This window comes from Tyto alba, unplaced genomic scaffold (genome assembly GCF_018691265.1).
Source record: "Tyto alba isolate M040663 unplaced genomic scaffold, T.alba_DEE_v4.0 Super-Scaffold_28, whole genome shotgun sequence".
In the NCBI taxonomy this organism is placed as follows: Eukaryota; Metazoa; Chordata; class Aves; order Strigiformes; family Tytonidae; genus Tyto; species Tyto alba.
Genome location: NW_024881302.1, coordinates 1,357,365 through 1,380,978, shown reverse-complemented (window position 1 = coordinate 1,380,978; position 23,614 = coordinate 1,357,365). Strand labels below are relative to the sequence as shown.

Below are 23,614 nucleotides of genomic sequence, written 5' to 3'. Positions count from 1 at the left end.
AGCCTCGCGGGCTGGGGCTGCTCCCTGCACGGGGTGGGCAGGAACAGGGGGGACCCCGCTCCTTCACATCCCCTGAGAGCGTGGGGGGCAGGAGGGGCATCCCCCTGCCCAGCCTGTCCCAGCAAGCCTCGAGGGTGCTGGCCGTGTCATGCCGCAACGTCTTCCCCTGTCCCCTCCGACAAAGAGGGTTTTTTTGCTGGTTTTACTGGGAGCGTCGGAGGGATGAGTGGACTCCCCGTTCCCACGGGACTGGCTGCACCACAGCGAGAAGCTGAAGTGGCTGCAATGAAATCCCGTATCGGTGGCTCTGCCTTCTGCCTTGCAAACTGGGATGCTCGTGGCGGGTCCCCGCGCCGATAACTTGGCCGGCCAGAGCCCCGCGCAGCTCTCCAGGCACAGAACCATTCTCCTCCTATCAGCTCCCCCCATGCCAAGGGGAGGAACCTTAAAACCTGCCTGGCTGCTCCCAGAGCTGTTTCACAATGCTGGAAGCACCTGCTTTTCTCTAATTGCAGGTCTGTTGGTCTGTCCTCTCTCTTCTTTTTTGCTTTCACTGAGGATTTTGTTACCCGCTCTATCCTGTTGTCCTCACAGGACAACTGCTGGGCTCCAGGCGTGGGGCGAGACCTTGCAGGGAAATCATTGCCAAGATCAGCGTTCAGCCTGCAGCTCATCTTGGTCACCAGCCGTGGGCTGAGGTGAGAAAAGTCCTTAGCAATTAGGGAACTTCTACCCCTCTTCCTGCAGCAATATTTTCATGCAGTGCAGTCAAGTGCTGGCTCTGTCCCTCCTGCCATGGCCAAGGACTTACCAGGGGCTTCTGTCTGCTGCAGTAATTTGCAGCATTGTTCCAAAACATGCAAATGTCCAACTGCTCCCGACCGCACGCTGTTGAACAAAGCTTGAATTTGCTGGCCTGTCTCCCTGCCATTGGCAGCCTGGTTTGGCCGGCTGTCAGCAGCCTGGAGCCGAGGGATGCTCTGCCTGGTGCTGAGCTGCAGCTCTCGCCTCCCCAGGAGCTCGCTGCCCATGCTGGAGGTGCAGCTGGACACGGGCTCTGCAGTCTTCGTACTCTTAGAATGTGTGTTGATGAGGTTTTTCTGGTTGGCAGGTTCTGTGATCTGCTTGGGAAACTGCTTTATGGTTTTCCTCGAGGATTTCTGAGCAGTGATTTAGGCCAAGAAGCCTTTAAGTACATATATCTATTTTTTTGAGCAACACTGTTAACATTTTCTCTCTTTCCATCCTTCAAAATAACGCTAGTTCCTAGGGTTTGAAAATACCCTGGTGCCATGCTGCAATTGTGGTTTCTTAGCGCTGAAAACCAACCTTCTAGGAGACCTCTCTTCCCCAAACTGCGCCAGGATCACAGGGAATGGAGGTGTGTGATCTTGCCAAGATGCTTTGGTGCAAGTCTCCCCAGATTTCTCAGGAAACTGTGCTGGGGCTGCTCTGAAAAATGTGGGTTCCAGCAAGTCTCGTAGGCCTGTGGAGAGTCACTGAGCTCGAGGGCTCTGCCTCTTCTCTTCTGTAGGTTTTTGTATCCTTCGCTTCGCCCAGGACAGAGATGTCTCCCCAGCTGCCTGCAATGGAGATAGCTGTGAAGAATAATTTAGGGCCAGTAAACATTCTTGCATTATGAAATAACAAATGGCAAAGGTTAATGTTTCCTCTTTGTTGTATATAAATGACTCAGGACATTTCTAGCTCACCAGTAGGATTTGATAACTTTATTATCCATGTAATAAGATTTACAAATTAACTGTCTAATTAGCAACCTGGGAAAGCTGCTGCTTGTACTGTCATTTCTAAACCGACAAAGATCCAGGCTTAAAATGCTGATGTGTGACGAGACCAGGCGCGGCTCGGCAGCGCTCGTCCCCGCAGACCTGCCGTAGCTGCCGCGCCGGTGGGGAGCTGGGGGGGAGCCAGCAAGCTCCCCCCGGAGTGATGCACCGGATTAGTCACGGGAGGAAGGAGCTATCAGATCTTCCCACATCTGTGGGGTAGGATGCGCGTTCAGGAGTTCGGGCAGGATTGCTGGTGTAAGACCCTGGTCCTGTTAACTCTGTTTAACGCTGTTTTCCCGCACGGGCTGAGCACTCACCTAAGCACGCGTGAAATGTTTGAGTGGGTCTTCCCAAGGCTCGCGGAGCTTCCTTCGAAGCGCTGGCTGCAAAGCCCACGCTGCTGCAGTCGGCAGAGAGCCCTGGATGGCACAGGGAAGCGTTACGCTTCGCCGTCCTCCAACGGATTGTCCTTGCGATCTGTATTGACACCGATTGCCGGAGAACCTGCTACTCTTGCTAAATATTCAGTTGCCACAAAGATGACTTGCGTATCATTTGCTTAATTGAGCTGTAATATGAATGTTTTGAACACATGGCAATTATTTTGCCGATTGAAGAGGAAATACTGCATTTCTGGTGTGTTCTCTAGGTCTCTGCTCGAAGGGCAGGAGGCGTTACCTGTGCATATATATTTCATGCCATCTTTAATTATTAAAACTCTTCAGTGAAACCTTAAAAGAATACGGGGGAGAGGCTCCTATGAAAATCTGGGATGTTTTTGAGCTTCTCAGACATTGGCTTTCTAGCCTCTCGCCGCTAGAAATGGGCATTTCACCTCTTCTGCTTATGCAAGTGAAAATGTAAAATAAATGTGTTCTGTGGCAAGGCGGGAGCGAGCGGCTCGCCCAGGGTCGCGGTGCACACCCACCTGCGCTTCGCTCGCTCCAGTCGTCCTCCCGCACGGCTCTGAGCATCTGTCCTGTGTCCTCCTTGCCCTTACCCCTGCACATTACCTTTTTCTCCTTCTCACCCAACTTCTGCCTGGCAGATGTGTAATGAGCAGAGTATGGAAAGCCACTGTAGATTCTTGGTGCGCGCTCCCGGGAGTGATGCGTGCCTGGGAATGCAGAGCAGGGCCCCGCTCCTATCTGACCCAGGGGTGTTGCTTTTGGAACCAAAGCACCGCGTCTTTCTGTGAGAGCAAAAATAGAAAGGTCAGATTTCTGACTCTCCGTAAGGCCAGCCTGCCCTTGCCCTCTTCAGGGGAGGTGCACGTGGAAAGTGCACGTTCTTTCTTTTAGGTACTCTTCGGAGTCGGGTTTGCATCCACCAGCCTTTTTATATATGGCATGAGGAAGTTCAGCCTAGTAGCAATCTTGTTTCTTCTATTGAACTGAAATTATTCCGGCTCCGTTGGGAATCTCCCACCGCAGCCTAGATGCTGGCATCAGCGTGCAACCTCCCGACAGCGCCTGCGCTCCAGCCTCTCGTGGAGCCTTATTGAGTTTATACACACACTTCAGGACAAATCTTTGCTAATAGAGTTCTAATTTCTTCCTTCCTGCTTCCCAGATGCTTCTGTCTCTCTATACAAATGGCAGGAATGGCGGACAATGTTTTCAAAAAAATGTTTATTTGTTAGACTCAGAAAAGCAAGTGAGAGGTCCTGTGAGGAGAGAGTTCTTGGCAGCTGTTGTGCCTCTCAAACCTTATGGGTTTGTTTTTTTCAAAATGAAAAATGCAAAAAGGAAAATGAATTTGAAGGTGGATGTAGCAAGGCCCAATAAGGGGATTGTGAGTTTAATGGCAAATGTCACTCGCCTTTCCTTGTTCCTTGGGAAAAGTCTGGTAGTGAGGTGATTGAAACCTGCTTCGTTTTTTTTACTGCTCCGTTTGTTTTACGTGCTCGATTTCTCTGAACCCTGGTTGACTGTGCGTCTCATCTTCCAGTCGCTCTTCCCTTTAGCGTAACTGCGGCTCTTGGGAAGGGGATGTGGCAAAGAAGGGACCCCTGAGACAGAGCCGCGTTTGGTGCCCGGGTTTCCCCCAGGAGAAGCGCAGCCTTTGCACAGCTTTGCTTTGGTCCCACAATCAGCAGTTCTTGGGTTCGCTCCATTCCTGCCCGGGCTCCCTTCGTGCGCGGCATTGCCTCGGGGCTGGGGTCTCGCCCCTTGGGACGGAGCACGGTGCCGATATGGTGCAGAGCGCGGTTGGACCGGGGGGGGGCTGGCACCCGTGTCAGGGGTGATGGGGGGTGCGAGGCGGTGCCTCTGTTCCCCAGACCTGGGGCACCCCGGCTGCTCAAATGCCACCTCCAGCTGCAGGGCGAGGTGGGCTGACACCCCCTGAGGAGGACCTGGGCTGTCAGCTGAAGTCACCGCTGGTGCTGAGTGGCCTTCTCAAGGTCTGTCCCTGAAAGTGAGGGGCTTATTTGGCGTTTAGGGAACAAAACCAGCCTTTCGGTACAGCGCTTCGACTGCGCAGGCTGCAAAAATACTGCTGGCAGCTTCAGATTAGCGTGTGCTGTAAGGGTTTGGTGGTTTAAGGGATGTGGGTTTAGCTCTGGATACTTACGCTTGAAAGTCTGGGTAATGGCGTGTTGGGATTAATTTTCCTGCGCTGTTCCCAGAAGGGTGACTTTGTCATCGACATGCGTGCGTGAGGAGAGGAAGACGTACGTGTCTTCTGGTCTGGCAAATGGAGGCTGTGGAGTTGCTGAAGAAAAGCGGAGCTGTGGGAGGAAAATTGCCCACCTGTTCCCATTGGTACAATCTTCCATTTTTGGACACATGCACTTTTCAGCTCAGATACCCGTGAATGCCAGATTCTCCCTCTTTTTATACGCGGCGGTGACCTCAGAGCGTGTGCCGCGAGTGACAATGAGCTCAAAGCGAACATAAGGGTTCCCAGCCCTCCTCTGACATTTGCTCAACATTTTGCTTCTGCTTAGTTTTACTGAAATGCCTGGTCCAGCTGATGCTATTCAAGAAGGTTTAAAAATGTGCCGCAGGTTTACTTAAAGAAACCTGCTTAGAGTCCTGTATGTCTCTTTTCGTAAATCAGACGTAATAGCTATTTATTTTTTTCGGCTCTGGATTCCCGCGGTGCCAACCCCGTAACGTACCCCTGACACTGTCACTGTCTTCTCTTTGCAGTTTGCTGCTTCGTCGTGCACAAGCGGTGCCATGAGTTCGTCACCTTCTCCTGCCCCGGCGCTGATAAAGGCCCTGCCTCGGATGTAAGTACCCGCTCCAGCGCCCTGGGAGGAGGCACAGCGCGGTGTTCTGTGGATCGCCCTGCTTCACAGCAACTTGGAGATGATGCTCCTCCAGCTTTCTTGAGGCTGATGACACTTCTGTGCCGTTATTTCACGGGTGTCTCTAATCCATTGGTATTCATAGTTGTGTAGGCTCTCGAATATTTTTGAGACACTTTAAAACACTTTCAGATCATCCAATAACGTGCTCTCAGCAGAGCAGGGAGAATGTGCAGGAACGCAGAGACGTTTCAGTACGGGCCCGAGTCTGCAGCCTTGCCCCATCTCCCTTTAGTCCCTGGAGTCGCAGCCTCAGTTTCCCCATCAGTAAAATGACATTTCTAGAGCCTGCCTCCTGAACCAAGGTTTTAGTTTTGGGGTTAATTAACATGCATGAAGCACTGAGTGTTAAAAAGCTGCTTTAAGCCTTTGGCCAGTGTGCCCTGAGCTGAAGAAGACTCTCTCTTCTGTCAGGGTTTGTTTCAAGGTCATGATCAATTCCTTTTGTCACAAGCGAAATACCTGAAAGAATTAGCTGTCATTTAGCAGATGCCTGGACTAGAGTCAGCCCCGGGGAATGTGCCTGCCCTTGTTCCTCTTCAGCTCATCACTTTTCCCGAAGGCGTCTCTGCCCCACATCGGTGTTTCCGTGCCGGTCCTGCATTGCCCCGCGCTTGTTCGGCGTTGCTGGTGTCGGGGCTCTCGGCCGCCGGCCGGCAGCATCCCTACTCCTCCTCCTCACTAAAAGCAAGCAGTTTCTTCAAGTCTGGTGTGTATCATCTTGCAGGTTTAATTAAACTGATATACGTGTTTCGTCTTCTCAAGGGACATTTCGTGGTTTTACTGCTTGTGATTTGCCCGGCCAGTGTTGCTGCGTTTGCTTTGACTCCCTCAGAAAACACAGAACTGACCGGACGGCAGCATCAATGACAACAAAATGACTGGGAAATACCAGTCTCGGTGTGACGTTTGGAAAACAGTATTGCCATTCTCTAAAAACCAGAAAACCACCCAAATGCCCGCTAAGTCCCTGTCCTCATTTTCACAAGGGCTTAATTTCCGGGTGAATCCCCGGGCTTTTGGGGGCGCGTGAGAGAGCTGGAGCAGCGGAGCGGAGCTGGCTTGGGCTCCTCGGCGTGGTTCTGCCAGCGCCTTTCAGGTCTGTCTGGCAGTTTTTGTGTTTTACTGTGGAAACTGGCTAATTTGGGGAACTGCTAGGAGGAAAGAGATCGAATCGGGGAAACGACAGTGCACCACAACTCTCACCCTTAAAAATAGAACCAGTGGGAGCAGGCAGTGTAACAGGCAGCTGAAGGTGGGGGCTAAACACACGTTGTCAGTCACCCTGCCCAAAATGGGGCTGCGTGCCGTGATTATGAGAAATGGGAGCTTTCGGGGAGGGGGCGAGGCTCACAGGAAAGGGGCAGAGTGGGGGGTCAGCCCCTTTGGGTACAGAGTCAGCCAGGGAGGGGCTGGGGGGGACGTGGAGGGGAAGGGCTGAGCCTGGGTCCCGGTCTGGGATCCTTCCCCAAAACTGCGATTCTGTTCCAGCCAAACCCGAGGCAGGCTTGCTGCCTTCCCCTGCTCTCTGTTTTTTCCTGCTGTGTGAGTGTGCTGGGCTTGGGGCATTTCTGGTTTGGATCTGAGAAACCGGCTGGGCTCTGGGCCCAAAGAACCGCTGGGCAGAGCTGCCGGGGTCCCCGGGCTGGGGGACGGGGTGGGATGGTCCCTGACACCCCCCATGTCCCCAGAGCTGCCCCTGAACCCGGTCACTGCTCGGGCTCTAGCACGGAGCTGACTTTATCCCGGTGCCCAGCTTGGTCTGTGCCGGATCGAGGGACCTGCCTGTGCAAAACCCTATTTCGACCCCGAGCCCCCGATGTTGGATTTCTCGGGGCACATGCGCCCGCAGCCCCCCAGCCCCAGCTGCGCAGCGCGGTGCCCCCGGCGTGCAGAAGCGTGCTGACAGCACTCCTCCTCCTCGGGAAGGGGATGCTTGGCAGGGTGTTTGCTGTAACGAGCGGATAATGAAGCTTTTTTTGGCCGTTTCCCACAGGCAGAGCTGCCCTGGTAGGTGTCTTCCAGCTCGCCCGGGTCCTGCCCCCGTGTGCCATCGACGTGGCTGCTGGGGGTGCTGCTGGGGTAGCCCCAAAACCAGATGCTTTCAGGCTTGGGCTTGTGCACAGTTTGATAAGCCCGGTTTTATTTCCACTTCCCACCAGACAATTAGTCAAGATATTACATGGGTTTTTAAATCCCCCCTCCCTGGGCACTTTGCATATGACTATCACTTTCCTCACTGAGGACTTTCTTCTCTGTAGGGGCTACTGCTAATTGTGGTATATTGGTGGCTATTGAACCGTGACAATTAGTGGAGGGGAAAAGGAGATTCTGCAGAGATGCCAACCCAAGAGAGACTGACACACCCACGAGCACTCTGGCTCTGCAGACTGTTGGCTGTAATATGTCTTTATGAACCTGAAGGTCAGGGGAGGCTGCCAGGGTCCTCTTTGAGCACCCTGACCCCAAAGCAGTCATCCGGGTTTGTTCCTGAGCCCGGACCTGGCGCGGGTGGAGTTGCAGGCGAGGGAAGCGATGGCTTTGCACCGCTCACCTTCATGCCTCTGTTTTTTTCAGGGTGGGCTCCCTCCCTTGTGCAGCCAGTGGGGCTGGAGGTTTGACAACAACCTTTGCTGCTAAGGATTGTCATGCAGTGAGGTTCCTTCTGGCCACGTGGATTTAGCTCTGACATTCAGGCTTTCTCTGCTCTCTGTCATCTAAAACTCATGAAGAAAATGGCAGCAAACCCCACTTGCAGGTCTGGCACCCTGCAGACCTAATCCAGGCTACAAGAGGTGTATGTCATATATCCAAAAATATACATGTTTGGGTATGTGTTTAGATATCTGTGCATGCAGAGATGAAACCTTGCACCTCAAGCAGCCTTACAAGTAACATAACGGTAGAAGGAGCTGCTGTCTGAGCAGAGCCCCCAGGCTCCCACCCCTGGCTGGGGCTGGGTGGCTGTGGGCACCCGGGGGGGTGCTGGCCCCATAGCTGTGCGTGGCCCCCGGCTGGGTGGGTGCTCCGGGGCGCTTCTCGGGCGGCAGAGCTGGAAACCCTTCCTGGTTTGGTGCAAATCCAGCAGAAAAGGTGCCAGCGAAGGCGGTCAGGGCAGAGGGAGATGGCAAACGCTGAAACCACTTAACCTTGCTGAAGGAAAATGAGTTTGGCAGCGGGAGAGCGGGGACGGCTGTGATCCAGATGCCGCCTCCGGAGCTTTGCTTGGGCGTCGGGCAGCCTGCCCGCCCGGGCGCCGCTCTCTCCTTGCTCATCATCTGGATGGCAGCTCGCAGCCGGTACCGGGGAGATGCTTTGCCTCTTTCTGTGCAGAGTTTTGGCTGAAGGTGGATGCAATGCTTTGCTTTTTCTCCCCGCCAGCCCTGTCCAAGCTGGGGCAAGCAAGGAGCAGCGAGAAGCCCTTGGGCAGGCTGGTCCCGCTCCCCGAGCAGGAGGTCTGGCACACGCGTGTCTCCTCCCACCCTGGGGCTGTAGCTTACCGTGGGCAGCCTCTGCCTGGGAAGGGAAAAGTCGAAATTAAATCAAAGTTGTCACATTTTAAGAGGCACCACTCGATACCAGGACACGCGTAAAGGCCCTTGATTGGATTCTCTGCTGCTTGCTCTTATTGCTGCATCGGAGTTGCCACTGTGGCTCATCGAGCAGATGGGTAAAAGCCGTCCAGTTTGTGTTAATTAATTTTTAATACATTATTTTTGAAAACGAAGAGAGGAATGCAGATGCTTGAGACTTGAAGCAGGGAGCAAAAACGGCCCTTTGGTAGCCGGATTTTTTTGCCCTCTCGGAGACCCTCTGATCTGTTCCCCTGCACAGCTGGCAGTTGGGGTGTAACTGGGGGTGCATGGAGGGCAGAACTGGTCCCTTCTGCACTGGCAGTCAAGCTTCTTACAGCAATATAATCCTTAAGGAGCTTTGAATCAGGAGATGGAAAACTACTTCAGCAAACAGCAGTGTCCTGTCTACTTGGGGAATGGGCCGAGGACAGGGACTTCATTTTGAACTGATGCAAAGCTTGAGTTTTCCTCTGCTCTGCTGTTGCTAATAACCACAGCACGAATCCAGAGCGACCTATAATTATGTCAAATGCTGGTAGCATCTAGGTTGTAATGGTTATAACTCTGTATTTTTTCAGTCAGTGCAGCAATCTGGCTAAATGTCTTTCACAAATGCGACTATCCGGTGAAATCTTGCAGAAAGAGTGAGTTTGATTTATTGCGTTTGTTTAAACCTTGCAGTGTGCTTGTCGTTACAGCGGGCCACGTGATTCTGCTGGGCTGGAGAGGGAAGAGATTTGTGCAGTGAGATGGCATCCCCGTGCTCGGCATCTGCAGGGGCAGAGCGGCGGCGGCTGGAAGAGGCGGCTCTGGCTGGGGCTGCAAAGGAGAGATGCTGCAGTTCCAGCCAGATCCCAGCCTGGGCTGGAGCTTTTAGTGCCAGCTGGCTGCTCATTCTCATCCCCAGAGTTGCTCTGTTTTAGTATGCTAGTCATGGAGCCCAGGGTGGGGGAAAAAAGAGTATTAAAAGAAAAAAAAACTTTGCTCCTTGATCTCTCTGTCTTGTTGTGCTTCATAACTTGAGAATCAAGGAGAAAAACATTTTGCATCCTGTAAAGTGCTTATGGTATATATGGATGCTTAATTTTAAACACCTGAGAAACACTAGTTACTTAAATAAAACTCATCTGTTTGAAGTTAAGTATGTGCCTAAGTGCTTTGTGGGGTGGTGGCTTGTGCCTGTATCAAGCAGATAACCCTGGGGGGACGCTGACATTTTACGCTTTTTGGAGCATAACAGAATAACTGGAGAGCAGTGAAATGTCAAAGTCTCTTTCTGTTACTGTTGACTGGTCCTACTTTGGAGCAGTTTTCTGTTTGAGCTGGTTGTGTTTGAACCTCCTTGAGGGGAGCGAGAGTGTGTGTGTGTTTAACCTTGCAAAGCCTACTGAATAGGAATCTTCCATCTAGGAGAGTAGGACTAATTATACAGAGATGATAGGGCCTCTAAGTAAAGAAAAAAGAAAATAAAATTAATTGCTTCTTGCAGTCGAGAATGAAGCTGTAACTATAAATGCTGGTACTGAAGGCACCGGGGCTGCTTTTGTGCTAGATTGCTCTTCAGTCATGGCAGGGTATTTTTATACTGCTTGGCTGGCTGGGGAGGTGATGGTGGGTCTGGGTTTTGGGCAGCGGCATTGCTGGGGCCGATGGCTCTGTCACACAGGGCTGGCTAGAGGAGGGCAGGGGCATTTTTACCATGTCCCCCTCAAAGCCGGGCCCAGCGGGCCGGGCCGGGCCGGGCTGGGCCCAGTGGGCCGGGCTGGGCCCAGCGGGCCGGGCCGGGCTGGGCCCATCGGGCCGGGCTGGGCCCAGTGGGCCGGGCTAGGCCGGGCCAGGCTGGGCTGGGCCCAGCGGGCCGGGCCGGGCTGGGCCCAGCGGGCCAGGCCAGGCTGGGCCCAGCAGGCCGGGCCGGGGGCCCAGCTAGGCCTGCATTCCTCCGGCGGGCCTGAGCCCCCCCCCAGCTCGCCCAGCGACACGGTTGGGCTGCAGCCTCTGCCCAGCAGACCCAGAGCGCAGGCTGGCGCGCGGTTCGGGAGAGGCCGACCCAAGGGGCCCTTCCAGGGCCCAGCTCTGCTGGTTTTCCCGGTCAGCTCCGGCACTCCCGCCCGCGCCTCGTCGCGGGAGGCAGAGCTGGCGGTGACCGCTCAAGCTGAAGTTCTCGGGAATATGGCAAGGTCTTCGGGAGCTGAAGTCAGGCATGTGTAATGTAATCCAGTTGGCAAACCTAATTATAGTCGGAGCTATTAGTGGAATGCATAATTATTTAAATTGTAGACAAAATAATCATTAAAATGACCTTCTTTGCATTATCCTGTTAGAGGTCATCTAATCAGGGTGCATTAATAAATATCAGAGTTGCTCTAGGAAGGTAACAGGACATTGTAGCTTTGTTTCAATTTTGCATTTAATTTTTCCACCATCTGCAACTTTAGGAGAGGGATTTCTGCAATGTTATCACCATGGCGCCTTTGGTCTTTCCACGCTCTGTTTGCTGGAGGTAGAATTATTTTTCCTGTGTCTTGGGCTCCTCCTTTCTCGAAAAGCTCCAGAGCTGTGTGTTTGTACTGAAGAAAGTGTTTCTGCCACCGTCTCTTAGAAGGAGAGAGACGCTCCACAGGCTGTGGGTCAGACACGTGTTATTAGAGTCAGGATCTGCCTTCGCAGCATCAGGACGTGGTCGTTATTCCTTCAGGCACAGTGTCACTGGGCCCCAACCTGACGCTTGTAGCAGGGTGCAAAGGGAGTTGCTTCTCCTTCCCCGACTTCAGTTTCTCCTCTAGAGCATTCGGGCAAATGTGGGCTGGCGTTAATTAGCAGCGAGATGTCAGCAGCAGACCAAATGGAGATGCTGTCTGTACTACCTGAAAATTAGCAGCTCCTTCAAGTTTTGCCGTTGTGGGATTATCTCCCATGGGAAGGGGTGCCTGCTGCCGAGTGGTCCCGCGGCAGAGGGTTCTCCCTGAGCTCTGCCCGTCGAGGTGAGATGTGGGGCTGCCTTCCCTTCCCTCAGATGTGCCCTTCAGGACCTTCCCGAAGACACCAAGCACCCTTTTGCCCAGGTCCTGCCATGGAGAGCGGCACCCCGAGCCCTCCTCGCAGACCTCTGGGGTGCCCCGGGTCTGGTGCATGAGCCGATCTTCACAGCCTTGCTGCAACTTGCTGCTTGCTTTTGGCTTGCTAATTAACTTCTCCAGCTCCGGTGGTGTGTGCCATCTGCCCCTTGGGCGAGGGCACACGCTCCTGCCGGTGCAGGCAGCCGGTGACAGTTCCCGTGGGATGAAGATGTATCTGCCTTCCTCCCTCCCAGCACCTTCTGGTGCTTCCCTGGCTCTGCCGGAGCCCGGCTCTTTCTCCTGCCAGCCTGCACATGGCTTCAGCCCTGTAATTGAAAAGCTCTTCTCTTGTTTTCTCGGGGATGTGTGTGTGTGTGTGTGCGCGTGTCTGGTTAACCAGAGGCTGCAATCTTAACGGGTGTAAAGGAGGGGATCAGGGAGGGCGGGGGGGTCCGGAGGCCCTGTGGCTGGGTCTGAACTGGGTTTATGCAGAGCCATAACTATGGGGAGGGCAGTGAGGTGGGTGCTGCAGCCTGTGCCCACCCCGGTGGCATCGGGGCGGGGTCTAAGAAGGAAGCATCCTGCAGATGGGAGGTGTTTCAGGGGGTCTCTGTGCTGTTTCAGGGGGTCTCTGTGCTGTTTTGGGGGGTCTCTGTGCTGTTTCAGGGGGTCTCTGTGCTGTTTTGGGGGGGTCTCTGCGCTGTTTCGGGGGTCTCTGTGCTGTTTCAGGGGGTCTCTGCGCTGTTTCGGGGGTCTCTGTGCTGTTTCAGGGGGTCTCTGCTGTTTTGGGGGTCTCTGTGCTGTTTCAGGGGTCTCTGTGCTGTTTCAGGCAATCCAGAGGCTGCAGGGTGCAGGGAAAGCGCTGTGGGAGCCCCGCGCTCATGGAGAGCTTACACTATAATAAAATGACTCTCAAGGCACAGGAAAGATAACAAACATTTCTAAATGATTTTGAGATGCTAATGCTGCTCAGGGAAAAAAAGCTGAGTTTGGCTTTTTTTTTTTTTGCAGCTTGATAAGAGTGTATTTTATTCAGCGTTGGCAGCAGCAAGAGAAGAATAACTGTCATCCATATCCCTCTGCAGTTGTCTGACTAGCAGATGAGATCTTTTGTCAATAAAAATGTATTAACTTGCTGGAAGCTGTCAAGGGTGGGTTTTATCTGCGGCCGCATGTTTGAGACGGAGGCAGCCCAAGCCGCGAGGCTCGTGCCTGCAGACTCGCTTGCAGCTGGCCGGGCTCGGGGGCCCTGTGCTGTACAAGGTTTTCTGCGGCCGTACATGATAGAAATGATAGAAAAATAGTTCTGGTATCACTTACTGGTGTGGCAGTGTCAATCATCTTTAAAATGTGGCATGCTGAAGGAGGCTTCCTCGAGTTACGATAGAAAAGATAGCCCAAGCCTTGGCTGTCTTGCCTTGATCAGGACCTGCGTTTTCCTCCTGTGTGTAACCCTTTTTTCAGCGGAGTCTCTACGGGTTGTCATGGCTCTTTTCATTGAAACAAAGACCCATCGCACTTGTTCCATGACTCATTTGCTTGGTTTTTGCTGGGATTTGGAGCTGTTCTCACCAAAGGCGTTTTTCCAGCCCTGGGCAAGAAGGTGGGAAGATGCAGGAGGTGCATCCCCAGGGCAGCAGCTCCTGGCTGCAGGTCCTGGACAGGACGGGCGAGTGCTGCTGAAAGCCCATCCCTGCCGAAAGCATGGGTTCCCTGACTCTGGTGGCCACCGTTTTTCCTCCATTTATCTCCCCCCCACCTCCTGGCTTCTGTAAGATGTTGGCAAGAAGGGGATGCTGCCTGGAGCTGCCTCCTTCGCGTGCCTGGCCCAACCTCTTACAAACCTGGAAGAAAGGACAGGCTTTTCCCTCCAGTGTCACCTTTAGAGTTGCTGTCAGGCCACTTCTGTCTCTGCTGTGAATTGTTCCCTGTGTAATGAGGGGGTGTGGATTTTCCCCATGGTAAATGTGGGAACAGATTGTGAGGTTTTTGGGCTTATGTCCATTGCCTGAGTTTCATTAGGTGCAGACAGCGAGCTGTTTCTGTATTATATTAGCTCTGCGATTTTGCTGCTTAAATTGCTATGGAACTCACTTTAGAAGTCTCTTCACATGAACTGTGTTAAATCTTCTTCAGAAGAGATCATTTAAAGCTTTCTCTGCAATGAGATGCGGGAAGCAGGGGCGCATAATCGTGAAGCAAACCTGCGTGGCTGTTGTGTAGCGTGCAGCGGAGGCTGTCACCACGCAGGGTTAGAACAGCATCAGCCGTGGGTGCGGGTCTGGGCTGGCCGAAGGACAAGCGCTGCTCCGAGAGAGCGGCGGGAGCCGGGGTCTGGGGGATTATTTGCACAGGGGAGCAAGAAACTTCAGTGCCCTTCACCTCTGACTAATTTTAGAGATGATCCCCAAAGCGCTGGCCATTTTAAAAATGTTTTCCGGCTCAGACTGCTGGGCCTGAGGAAGGATCTGGTCCTTGCTCTGCCTCCCACCTCCTCCCTGCCCCGGGCAGAGGCGATGCCTGTGCTGCGGCGGCGCTGGGCGAAGCTGAATTTAGTGCAGAAGTAAATGAAAGCCCAGGCGGCATCCAGCGCAGTGCCCACAGCTGTGGCTAGGACAGAGGGCTGCTGCCCTTGCCAGGGCACGGGCTTTGAGTGAGAAGTAGCTGAAGCAAAACGCCCTTGCTCGCTGCCAGTGCTGCGCTGCCCTGCTCGCCCCGCTCCGCGCTCACGCCTTGGCTCGCTGCTGCCCGACGCGCCTCTGACACTGCCGCAAAAGAGCAAACGGATTCCTGGCTACCGCGGGCTGTGAATAAATTGTCAACCTGATCCGTGCCACCAGCTGCCCGCCCGCCCGTAATTGGCGAGCGGTGGCTCCTGCATCAGCATCTCCATCAGGGCTCAGCAGGAGAGCGTGCCTTACAGGCATTCGGCAAGCAGGGTGGTGGGTATGACCCTGAAGAAAGGCACAGGCGACTGCTGAGCCTCAGTAAGGGTCTGGCTGGGCTGTGCTCAGAGTGCCTTGAAGGCCACAAGCTGGTTACTCACTCACGCATCAAATTTCTTGCGTTCCTGGCAGAGCGGGAGAGCTCGGGCTGCTTCAGCCCTGGCCCGCAGAGCCGCAGGCTGCCCGCGGTGGGATGGCCGGGGACGGCTCGGGTAGGAGGAACTTAGGGGGGTGTGTGTGGTTCTGGGGGAAGCCGGGGGCTGTGAGGTTTGCTCTGCACGTCAGGGATGCAGTAAGTCAGGGATGCAGTATTGCACTGGCTCACTTCAAATCCAAAACCTGCTGTCAGGTTGAGAAGCAGAAGCCTCTGATGGGTCGGTGCTTGCAGGGTACCAGGTCAAAGTCAACAGCAGCTCCTCTCCTTCCCTGGCTCTCGTTCTGGCTCCTTCGTTGGGGCTCACATCCTCAGGACACGGACACGTCCCTCTGCTCGGAGGATGACAGATCTGTGGCAGTGCTGATTAGAAAGGTCAGAGCGTCTCAATGCAGTAAAACACTCCTAATGGCATTTTCCAGTTCTGCTCCAAATAAAGCTTTTTCTGCCCTTTTCTTCAAGGATGGCTCTGCACTGGCAGGGTGGAGGAGGAGTGCCTTTTCTTGGCAAACTTCTTTTTAACCATTCTTGTTTTAAGTTTCTCAGCATCTGCATATGCAGTGATCTCGTCATCCTTGTCTCTGTGGTACAAAAATAGTCTCTTTGTAAAATGACTTCAGCCTTGTTCGAAAATGATATCTCGAATTTCCAGTTTCTGGCACCTTCTAAAGCACCAGTCAAGGTGAAACGGGCCCCCACCCCGCGCCCTGGCCGCCGGAGAAGCAGCTCTGCCTCCCCACGCCCGGCTGCCTCCAGCACCCTCACACCCTTGGGGCTCTGGCCCCTCTGGGTGCTGCGTCTCTCCAAAACAGCCCCTGGGGGGTGGGGGCAGAAGGTGAAGCCTGAGCCACCCCCGTGAGCGACAGGGGGGGTCCCTGCTCCTGGGGCTGGGGTGCCGGGGGAGCGGTTTAGAGCCCTGCGGCCGCTCCTGCCAGCACACTCTTGCCACCGCAGCGCTGCTCGGCGCACGCTTTTCTCTTCTAGCTCTGGCTTTTTTTGAGTCTCAGTTCCAGTGGGAATTTAGCATCCTTCGCATGAAGTGGAAATTGTCTCATTTTGCATTAAGCTTGTGTTTTTTATGAATGACTAAAGCTTTCATTTGCCTGAACCAGGAATATCTGTTTCTAGAAGGGAACACAGAAACTGGAGCACTCGGGGGCGATTCCTCCCCGTGTCACACGCTGGGGTTTGGCTGGCACGTGGCTTCTGCTGGAGCTGCCCCCGGGCCCGGCCGCCACCGCCCTCATCCTGCTGCCCACGGAGGGTCAGCGGTGCTGGGCCGGTGCCCGGCGTCCCGGGGTCGCCCTCCTCTGCATTGAGGGGAGCTGGTGCTGTGCCCGGGGGGGGGGCTCTGCGGGATGCAGGGTTCAGCGTCGCGACAGGCTGGGCAGAGACCTCATTTCTCCCGGGATGGTGCCAAAAGAAAGCTTTGTGTTTTCTGAGGCGCCTCATCTCCGGGGAGGGGTCCTGAGCCGTTCCTGCCTGTGTGTGGGTGGACCTGTGAGCGCTGCCCCCGCGCCCGCAGGCACCGGGAGCTGTTGGGAGCAGGTTCACGCCGATTTTCTGTGTTGTACGGGCAAAGCTGCTCACGGGGATGGTCCTGAGCTGCCCTACGGACGGAGCTCAGGTTATCAAATCGTGCAGGGCGAGTTTTCAAGGGCTTACAACACGTCCAGCGGACGGATCTGACTAAGCCCGTAAGCCTCTTCGGAAGGTGTTTGGGGTCTGCCCTGGTGTCGGGTTGTGCCCGGTGTTCCCCCCCCGGCGGCACCGCGCTCGCCATCGGCTGCCCGGCTCCAACCCCAGCAGCCTGCCCGAAGCTTTCGGGGGGGAGCTTCTCCCCCGGCCTCCTCCTCTGGCCTAAACCCCAGGTTTAAGTTTCCCATGCTCTCTGCTATCTCCGGGGAATGCAAAAGGCTGTCAGACGTACACTGTGACTTAAAGAACTGTCTCTTTGGTAGCTGGGGGTGTCCAGGAGGCAGGTTAGTGGTGAACCCTCGTCCTGTCAGCCTTCCTGCGACACTGCCGCCAGCGGCACGTTGCAGTCTGTATCTAGAAGCGATTTGCTTAGGGTAAAATGCGAGATATTTTCAATTTCAAGTACAATACATTTACTGAAGCATGTACCTAATCCCTTGCATTTAACAGATTGAATTAAATGAAGCTCCATTACGCTTCCACCTTTCTGGTATCACTCAAGTTATCTGTGGTGCTGTGAAATAGTGCAGAATATTAGTGATTAATGCAACTGAAAGCATCAGTGCAATAGCAGTAGGAAAACTAATTTCAGGGGGAGGTAGGGTATTGGCAGCTACGTTTTAGCTCAGTTCTGACTCCACTCTTTATTAATTTACTTAGCTTACAGTGCCCTGAAAAGGTGTCTTTGCTAATACCCGGGCACCTTTCCAGGCCATTAAACAGCCAGTCAGCTCAAATGACCGAGCTGGGGGCTGTGCCTCATCCCTAACCCTCAAACAATTAACCTGAGATGAATTGAAGCCAGCAGCTGCCTGCCGGCGTGTCCCGGCCGTGCCCGGGTGGGTGCTGTGGGCTGCCCCACTCCTTGCCCCCCGAGCCGTGCTGCCCACCCCGCCGGCGGCCCTGGCTCTGCCCCACGGTCCCCCCGGGACCTCCCCGCCCTGTGCTGGGGCTTCTCCAGCTTCCCCAGTGACCCCGGCCACGTAAACCCCCGCTGTTCACGGCCATGCTGCTTTGGGGCCAGCAGCAGACGTTCCCTTGTCCTCCCTCCTGTATAACTTCACGTTGTCTTAAAGTTCCTCTGCGTTGGGCTGAATAACTGAGGTTTGGTCAGGGCTTCCAGCATTATCTTGTCTTGCACGGAAGGTACCGAGAAATACCAAATCCTTGGGCTGCCTCAGTCACTCGCTTCAGGGGTCAACCTTGTCTCCCTGTTGAGAAGTTGTTTCTCATTTGAATTTGTTTGGCTTTAACTTGTGGAGTCCAGGAGCCCCGTCTGCAAAGTGCCTGTGCGAGACTGTGAGCAGCGTCTGGGATAAACTGAGCGCTCCTGGTTTTGCATGCTCTGCTGCCACAGAAATGTCTGCCGTTGGTTTTAAGAAAGCTCAAAATATTAAAGTATACCCTGAGCAGCTTGATTCCCTAGGAGTGTGCTGCGGAGGGGTTGGCACCAGAGCACAGAGATGTTTACTGGGTAGTCTTAATATAGATGGAAACCATGGGTGGTTTTTTCTGCTTTACCCCACTGGGTTGACGTGGAAGCTGAGTAGTGTCCAGCCCTTATGTTGGCTCTTACGTACCAATTTCACCTGGTGTTTTCTACGCTAAGACCCAAGTTATTTTAAAACAATAAATCCCCAGACAAGCCCATGCATTGCTTTTTCATTGTTATGGCAACACATATAAAGAGTAATAAAGCTGGATCTTGGCGACTGTTGGAAAAGGTCCACATCAGTCGGTGGCAGTTGACTGAAGTCCATTAACAGCACCTCCGAAGCCAGCTGGCAGCTGAAACGCGGAGAGCGGTGGTGTCTTGCCAATATTTGATGCAAGTTTATAATCTTTATCTTTTATTTTCCTCCTAGGATCCCCGGAGCAAACACAAATTTAAAATCCACACGTACTCCAGCCCCACCTTCTGTGACCACTGCGGGTCGTTGCTGTACGGGCTCATTCACCAGGGGATGAAATGTGACAGTAAGTGACGTGCCGGTGGCTGCGGTTGCAGTGGGGGGGAGGACTCTGGCCCCCCGAGGGCCTGGGCAGGGGCTGCAGCCCAGAGCCTGTCCCCTCTGCCACCAGTGCGGAGCACGCTGCTGGCACCCGAGGGGCTGGGCACGAGTGGGCACCTCCTCTCCTCTTGTGGGGAGCCCCCCGAGTGCTGCAGGGAGAGGGGAGGGAAGGGCGTCTGGCTGGGGGGGGGATCCTGCCTGCCTCCCCGCTGCAGCATCCCCCTTGTCCCCCCTGCAGCGTCCCCCTCATTGCCATTGTCCCCCCCGCAGCATTGCCCTTGTCCCCCCTGCAGTGTCCCCCTTGTCCACTCTGCAGTGTCTCCCTCATCTCCCTTGTCCCCCTCACAGCATCCTCTTTGTCCCCCCTGCAGTGTCCCCATCATCCCCCTTGTACCCCCTGCAGTGTCCCCTACATCCCCCTTATCCCCTCTGTAGTGTCCCTGCTCATTGCCATTGTCCCCCCTGCAGTGTCCTCCTCATCCCCTTGTTCCCCCTGCAGTGTCCCCATCATCCCCTTGTCCCCTCTTTAGCGTCCCCCTCATCCCTTTGTCCCCTCTTTAGCGTCCCCCTCATCCCCTTGTCCCCCCTGCAGTGTCCCCCTCATCCCCTTGTTCCCCCTGCAGTGTCCCCATCATCCCCTTGTCCCCTCTTTAGCGTCCCCCTCATCCCCTTGTCCCCCCTGCAGTGTCCCCCTCATCCTCTTGTCCCCTCTTTACTGTCCCCCTCATTGCCATTGTCCCCCCTCATCCCCCTTGTCCCCCCTTCCAGCGTGCCCCCTGCAGCATCCCCCTCGCCCACCCCCCCAGCATCCCCCTTCTCCCCCCCAGCAGCGTCCTCCATGTCCCCCCTGCAGCATCACCTTTGTCCCTCCCTGCACCGTCCCCCCTCATCATCCTCCTTGTGTGTGTGTGTCCCCCCCACCCCCCCAGCAGCATCATCTCGCTCCCGCTCTCGGCAGCGCCGGCTCCGGCTGACACCCCGTGGCCGTGGCCGTCCCTGCCGCGGCGGCACAGGGCGCTGGGCTCCGCGCACGCTGGCGCTGGGGCGCGGGAGCACCTGGGGAATTTCTGCTCGGAGAGGAGAAAATGGAGGATGGGAGAAGAGGGAGAGGACGCGGGGAGAGATCCGTTATTTTCCAAGTTAATCTTGTACATTGCTTTTTAAAAGGACTGTGAATATACAGCGCTGCCTGCGGGGAACAGCATACTCTGCTGTTCACCATGTGCTGGCTTTCTCATAAATATAGAAGCTTGCTGACTGTTGTGGGAACAGTGTATTCATTATCACCTTTAAAATGTTAGCAAGTGGAAATGGATTTCTTTACAATATACATTTTTATATATATATTTATATATTTTATTATATAAATTTTTATATGTGTATATATCTACACACACACAGGTCATTTTTAGTGCCCCTTATCAGCTCCTGGTGAATCCAGCGTTGCACCACGCGTGTGACGGAAGGGGAGTTTGATAAATCAGCAAACCTCCTGTAATTAGAGTAAGGGCTAAAAGCCCTGATCTGTGTAGGCAGGGCCCAGATCTGCCGGTGGCGGTGGGTCCCTGCGTGCGGGCAGGGCTCTGCCGGAGTCTCCGGCTGTGTTTGAAGGTCCAGTTTGCTGCGTGTTCATCCCCGAATCCCTCAGACACATCGCCAGTTAAAATGAGGACGGGTTCTTCCCCGCCCCTGCCATCCCCTCTGAACGCCCCGTGGGCTTTGGCAGAGGTGACGGGAGTGCCAGTGTCCCTTCCTTCCTTCCTTCCTCTCCGCCCCGCAGCCTGTATGATGAACGTGCACAAGCGCTGCGTGATGAACGTCCCCAGCCTCTGCGGGACGGACCACACCGAGCGCCGGGGACGGATATACATCAGGGCCGACATCGAGAAGGACGTGCTCACCGTCGTAGGTAGGTGCAAACCCCCGCGCCGGGGACGCCCCGCTTGCCCCTCGGGGCTGGTGTGGGCTGTGCTGGCCGCAGCGGGGGCGGGGGGCGCAGGGGGGGGTCAGGAGCGAGCGCCTGGCAGGGCAGGACAAGGCTCCAGGCGCGCTCCTGCCCGCTGGCAAGCACTGGCTGGGGCTCCAGGGGCCATCTGTTCTAAGGAGCTTTTTGTTACGGGCTTTTCAAACTGCTTTTTGAATCATGTGAAATTTCAGCATCCACAGCACCCCGGGAAGGGGGGTGGCAAAGTTCCTCCGTTCAGCTACGCCGTGTGAAAATGTTGCTCGTGTCGGGCTGTCTGTGTGAGGGTGACCGGCCATTTCCTGCTGCTCTTCCCATGCCCTCGGTGCTACCTGGGCCCGTTCAGGTCTCGACGGGTGTCTTGGATGGTCCTTTTATCTGACTAGAGCTTTTGCAACCTTCTCCCACCGATTTTGGGGACTCTGGGGCGGGTGCTGCCTTCCCGCGTGGTGCTCGGGGGCTGCTGGGGCAGGCTGTCCCTGTGGCATGGGGACGTCGGACCCCCCCCCACACACGCTACGGGGCACACCGGGACATCAGCCCCTCCGCACTCCCCTGGCGAAGGCAACCGTCGCTCTCCACATTTCCTTGCAGTTTCCCAGCCCCGACGGAGAGCTGGAGTGTGGCCTGGTGCTCACAGGACACCCCGGGGCCGGGGTGGCGGGGGGGGGGGGGGGGCGGGTCTGGCATGGATCCGACCGCCCCGGCGATGGGTGGTGGGCAGGCAGGAGCCGTCCCGCGTGGGCACGTCCCCAGGGGAGGCACGGAGTGGCAGTGCCATCTCGCGGCATCCGCCGCCGGGGATGTGCCAAGGCGGTGGGAGACGGGGCCGGGGGAGCTGCAGGCATCCGGGCGTCCCAGGGACCCGGCAGCCACCCGCAGGGGAGCCCCTTGTCCCCCATCCCCGTCTCCTCTGTCCTGGAACTCCTCTGTTCTCAGTTTGGGGCAGGAAACAGGATTATCCCGTCTCTAATGGCTTCTGCCGCCCGGATTTTGACTCCCCAGACGATCCTGCTTCCCCCACGGCCTGTAAGCATCTCGTGAAACGTAAGCCGTGTCCTTGCCAAGCCTCTTGTCCCCTGCCTGGAGAGATCAGACCGAAGATGTGACTCTCTGCGTGCCGGTGACCGGCCTCTCGTGGGGCGGGTGCTGGCAGGGGTGGGAGGCAGGGAGAGCTCTCGGCGGGCGAGGCAGGCGGGCAGCTTGCGGAAGAGCTGCCGTTTGCCTCGCGAAGGCTGAGCCCCGTGCTGCTCTGGGGAAGGAGGTTTCTGCCCACGCTGGGTAACCAGGCAGCTCCGGGCGGGTACGGTCGCTGCAGGGGGCTGCCGAGCTCTTCAGGGTTATTCACAGGATGAGTTAAGACCGCCGGGGTGTAAAATGCCACTTACCTGCCCACGCTGCCAAGGGCAGCCGCCCCTCCGAGCGGGTTCCAGCCCGCTGGCACCCATAACAAGGACCAGCTCCTGCTCTGTCGTCCCCCCCATCTTCAGCTGGCTCCTCCTGCCGCAGCCTGTGGCAGGCAGCATCGTGACAGCCCCGGGGTTTGCTGCGGGGGGGCTGGGGGTCCCCGCTGTGCTCGTCGCCGCTCTCCCAGGCGCCTGATCCCCCCCAGGTAGAGCCGGAGGCTGGGGGGGGGGGGGGCTCTCCAGGATCTTGCTGCTCAGGGCTGGCTCCTCCTGGCTCGGGGGGACAGCTCGGCAGAGCGCGTCCCAACAGAGACAGTTACACCGTGTGTGGTCCCGGCGGGGGGCTGCAGCCCCCCAAGCCAGCCCCGCCTGCCCCTTCTCTCCTCCGGCGAGGGGTAGCCCGAGCCGGTCCCCCCAGGGTGAGGGGGGACCAAGGGGAGTGTTGGTCCGTGAGGTGCCTGAGGGTGGGCAGGCGGTGGTGTGGGTGAGGAAACACTGAGGCGTGATCTGGGCGTGTGGAGGAGAGCCAGCATCCTTTCTGCCCAAGAGAGCCCTCAGAAATGTTTTCAAGGAAGCCGCCAAGTAACTGAAAATATTAATGAAAAATCAAAAAAACGTTGTGTGTGTGGGGTTTTTAACCGATTTTTTGGTTTATTTATCCTTAAAGGAGAGCTTCAGTGAACCACACAGAACTTCCTTTCACAAGTCCTGCTTCCCTTCCCAGCCAGCCTCCCGTCGGAAGCCGACGGGCGCAGAGCTCGCCCTCCCGCTGGCACCAGCACCGCGTTCCCACAGCGCCGAAGGCAGGGGAGAAACTCCCCCGGCCCCTCTCTGTGCAGCTGGATTTTCTTTTCTTCAGCTGGGTTTGAAAGACTGTTTTATTTCTGGCCCTTTATGGAGGTGTTGGTGAAAACATGTCATCTGTTGGCTTTTCCAGAAAGGCAGGGAAACGTACTGTGCTCTCCAGCTCTGCCGCATAGCTAATGAAGGAGTGGGAGCACTTGGAGAGAGGAGAGGCTGCTCTGGCTGCCGAGGTGGGGAGCCCTGCCTGCCCCCCTGCCCCTCCAGGCAGCTGGGGGCTTGGGATTCTCGCTCCAGAACTTGGAGGGGAGGTGGAAAGGTCTGCTCGGACCCGAAGCAAACGTGGGCACCCAGCCGGTGGGAGCCGTGTGCGGGGCAGACCGCAGCCTGGGTGCTGTGCTTGGAGCCGCTTTGGCGCCTTGCTGGTGGGTCAGCAGGGATTTCCATTCCCCCCGGCGACTGCTTGCTTCAAAAAGGCAAAGTGGCTGGGGTTGTATTGCCAGGTTTTCGACAGGGAGAGGCTAGATCCTGAAAAATTGGCTTTCAAGGTGCGGCCAGGGCTTGTTGCAGTGGTGGCGGAGAGCACGGCGGAGGGGGGGATCTGGGTTTGCGAGCGTCCGGGGGCTTCGTGGGCAGAGCGGCACGGGGGGTCTGGCTGGGTGGAAGAGCTGTGGCCTGGCTGGAGGCTGCTCCTGGAGGCAGCTGCTCCTCAGACACAGCCGTGGACACGGTGTTGAGCTGCCCGCAGGGGTCTGTGCCACAAAACCACCCGGGTCTCTTCCCACAGGACCCACCTCAGCCACCCCGTGGGGACGCAGCCTGGCCCGGGGAGGCAGCGGGCTGAGCTAGCAGGCAGGCTTCTGCTGGGAACGGATTTCTGGTGGGAAATGCCCTTTAC

The 23,614-nt window shown here is 55.9% G+C and overlaps 1 protein-coding gene across 2 annotated transcripts in view; it reads left to right on the top strand.

Moving 5' to 3' along the window:
• Positions 1-23,614, top strand: part of PRKCB (protein kinase C beta) — a 130,432-nt gene that overhangs the window by 45,624 nt on the left and 61,194 nt on the right. For both annotated transcript variants that reach the window (XM_042798552.1, XM_042798551.1), the window contains exons 3-5: positions 4,946-5,028; positions 18,400-18,511; positions 20,327-20,455. In XM_042798552.1, coding sequence (XP_042654486.1) covers positions 4,946-5,028; positions 18,400-18,511; positions 20,327-20,455 — 324 coding nt within the window. The remainder of the gene's footprint in view (positions 1-4,945; positions 5,029-18,399; positions 18,512-20,326; positions 20,456-23,614) is intronic.